Below are 3520 nucleotides of genomic sequence, written 5' to 3' on the forward strand. Positions count from 1 at the left end.
AAAGGAGAGACCCAGGTTAATGAGGCTGACAGGCGGGCACGGGGTTTCTTGCGGGGGAAGGACGAATAAGCTAGTTTGATCTGTCATGAAGGATTCATTGCTTACCAGGCCATAAAGCATCTCATACAGGACTGCTCCAAGGCACCACCAGTCCACAGTCCGGTCATAGGGCTGCTTATGAAGAACTTCAGGAGCAAGATACTGTGTAAGAGAAGGAAGAGAGCCACGTTAGCCAAAGGGATCTTTATAATTAGTAAAGCCTCCCCATTCTTGAATGAAAGCAGCTTACTGAATCCCAGCAATATCTAAGCTACCGGAAAGCTACAAGCTCTTTATCAACAGAGAGACGGCTCGAGAGCTGTCCTTTCCTGCTCAACAAGCTCTACATGTCCTACATGTCCTCACTGGCAGCCTGACACTACCAGACCGTATTACCCCCCTGCTTGTCTAACCAGCCATAAATATACACGGGAGATGCCAGTTTTCACTGACGAGGACGGCACTTGCTGCTGCTCTGTGAGTGGCGGGCTGAGGGCTGGCCATACCTCCGGTGTGCCGCAGAAGGTGGAGGTCGTGCCATTGTGCTCAATGTTTTCTTTGCAGAGTCCAAAGTCAGTCAAGACAATATGCCCCTGCGAATCGAGCAGGATATTCTCCGGCTTCAAGTCGCTGTAGGAAGAGAAGAAAGAAGACAAGCATTCGTTAGAGGAGCTACAGCGAGCATATTTTAGGTGCAATTGTTTACAGCACTTCACTAAGTCACAAAAAAATATTAGAAGCAATTCTGAGCTCATAGTGAGATCAACTTTTCAATGCTTATGCAACAAAGCATGTGGTTTTTTTAGCTCGACAAACTGAACAAAGCTGCTTACCGATAAACAATGTTCAGGGAGTGCAGGTAGCCCAGTGCACTGGCAATTTCAGCAGCGTAAAATCGGGCTCTCGGCTCCAGGAAGCAACGCTCCCTCTGGAGATGGTAGAACAACTACAGGAGACAGAGAGAACAAAGTTGTGTAAGCGGCGCCAAAGCCTGTTAACAATGCACTTAATTAGACTCAACATATATAGCGAGGGAGAACAATAGCAGGAAATGGCCTAACGATCCTTTGGTAGTTCAAAACTTGGCAGGCTGGAAACATTCAGTCTAGTAACTTTTCCCCCGTGACTTTTCCCCTTGCAACTCTTTTTCATTTAAAAGGAAGGGTGAAAAAGTCTACCCTACCACCGTGCACATGATAGGAAACACTATTTCATTTTCTTACTGCTTACCTCTCCACCATTGATGTAGTCTAGGACAAAATACAATTTGTCTGCAGTTTGGAAGGAAAAGTGAAGCCCGACCAGGAAGGGGTGTTTCACATTTTTCAGAAGGACATTGCGCTCTGACAAAAACATGATGTGCCTGAAAACACGAGAAATCATCAATGGTTAGTACACTTGCTCAGCAATAGCAGTAAAAATATATTTGATGGACGTTGCAATGGCATCATGAAGAAGCAGCTTACCTCCTTCTTCTTCAGGATTGCTTTTTTCTGCAGGACTTTAACAGCATAGAACTGCTCTTCTGCCTTATGCCGTGCAAGGAGAACCTGAAAGAGCACAAAATCCCAGAACTGAGCAATACTGAAATACAGAACAACTTGTAAATACAACTGGAAACAAGCCTTTATGTTAACGGCTGAGCACTGCTACATCCCTCTGGTTCAATGTGCAAGCCCTTTGCTGGAAATGCCCAACGCTATTACCACTGGCAGATAAATCTAGCCCAAAGTTTTTATGTCTAGTTCCCTTCCCCTCCAAAAGCAAAGTATATACTCTTCCCAGCACCACAGCCTCCTCACTCCCTTGCTCTTTTATGACTCTTTCAAACGCAGCATCCTACTCCCTCTCCCCCTAGCTACGCAGGGAGCCAGGCACGGGGCAGTGGGGCATGCTCAGGTCTGGTTTAAATGACCACCATTTACCAAAGCCAGTACAAACCCAACCCTCAGGCATCACATGCAAGAGCTGAAGAGTAAATAAATTACAGCAAAAAGAAGTTAGATTTACCTTCCCAAAACTGCCTTTTCCAATCACTTTTAAGAAATGAAAGTCTGATGGTTTGGCATGTGGGTTGGATGACGGACCAAGATTGATCTGCTGTGAAGGACTGGGCTAGAAAAATAACAGACAGAAGCCATATTTATTAAAACAGCTTGGTAGTGAGAATCCCAATAATGTCTCTTTTTTAAAAAACATAAATAAAGTGACCTTGAAAGTGAAGATTAGCACTCTTATCACTAAAAATTTAATCTGGACCTCTGCCAGATATCTTAAACTGTTAGGTACTGCCTAAAGAGAGTATAACAGCCATAGTTTTACTTAAAAGTTCTTGTTGATGTCTTAGCCACATTCCATAACAAAGCAACAACCAATAAAGCTTACTTTTAAAATTTTTTCTCCATGTCGCAAAAAACTTTCAGTCTAACTTGATAACTCTTTTTCCACGGTTACATCAGTGTGCTATGAGCTGAACTAAAGTAACACTCACGATGCTAATTTTGCTACGCTTCTATTACTGGCTGACTTGATGTTCTAAAAATGCTTCACTGAGTACAATCTACTTACCGGAGGAGAAGGATTAGCATTCATAAGTTCAGGCTCTTGAGGCTGGGAGATTTTCAAGATAGACTGAACTTCAGGGCTGCAAGGATAAGAGCATGCATGATTAGAAGAATTACCAGAAGCATCAGGCAGGTCTTTCCGCCAGAGGGCATGCACGTATCGTGAAAGATGAGTTTTGGTTTGGGCTATTACAGAAGGCAACTGAAACAATCTATTCGACTTAAGAAGTAAGATTAATCTACAAAAAGTAAATTCTGTCATACAAAAATATGTATTTATACTGTAAGTACAGTTCAAAATAGGGATGGGGCTCTAGAAATCCCATCCAACTCATTTCTTCCAAACCCAGCTCATGAAGATTTGTTGCCAAATGAGTAATACCTCAAGAAGATCAATTAACTCTTCCGTAACAAGTCATGCCAGAGGCATTGCAGTAAACAAACCATTTTTTTAAGTAGATCTCTCGCAATACATAGTGATATTTGTGACTGAAATCCAGCCAAAATTTCTGATACTTACTGCTTGCATGCGTAAGAGTTGGTGGCTATCTTCTGAATGAAGTCGTTTAGCCCCATTCTTCTCTGCTTCATGAAAGCTATAAAGTAAAAGGAGAAATAAAATCGTTAAACCACCCTGCGAGAAGTATCACAGCCCCCCGAGCATGCTCGGAGAAGCCCCCACCGAGGAGGATGGCCACCATCCCCCTCATCTTCGAGTAGGTCAAGGTAGGACCAGACGCCTCGGCTGCCTTCACGGTCATTTTGGAGCGAGGCAGGGGGTGGGTAGAGATAAATAACGAGCGTACGATACCACCGGCTTCCCAGCACCGCACTGCCTCGGCGAGGCACCCGACGGCGCTTAAGTGGCGGCGGTGATGGGCGGGACCTGGGCGGGGCGGCGACGCTCGTCGTCCCCC

At 44.5% G+C, this 3520-nt stretch overlaps 1 protein-coding gene across 1 annotated transcript in view; it reads right to left on the reverse strand.

Moving 5' to 3' along the window:
* The window catches only part of SGK1 (serum/glucocorticoid regulated kinase 1), a 5703-nt gene extending 2339 nt beyond the window's left edge, over nt 1-3364 (reverse strand). Inside the window, 10 exon segments of the mRNA XM_009587758.1 lie at nt 35-201; nt 546-669; nt 873-985; nt 1270-1402; nt 1436-1440; nt 1506-1589; nt 2050-2154; nt 2608-2683; nt 3124-3199; nt 3286-3364. Coding sequence (XP_009586053.1) covers nt 35-201; nt 546-669; nt 873-985; nt 1270-1402; nt 1436-1440; nt 1506-1589; nt 2050-2154; nt 2608-2683; nt 3124-3199; nt 3286-3364 — 962 coding nt within the window.
* Between the last annotated feature and the right edge of the window lie 156 nt (nt 3365-3520).

This window comes from Fulmarus glacialis, unplaced genomic scaffold, assembly GCF_000690835.1.
Source record: "Fulmarus glacialis isolate BGI_N327 unplaced genomic scaffold, ASM69083v1 scaffold35460, whole genome shotgun sequence".
NCBI classification, from domain to species: domain Eukaryota; kingdom Metazoa; phylum Chordata; class Aves; order Procellariiformes; family Procellariidae; genus Fulmarus; species Fulmarus glacialis.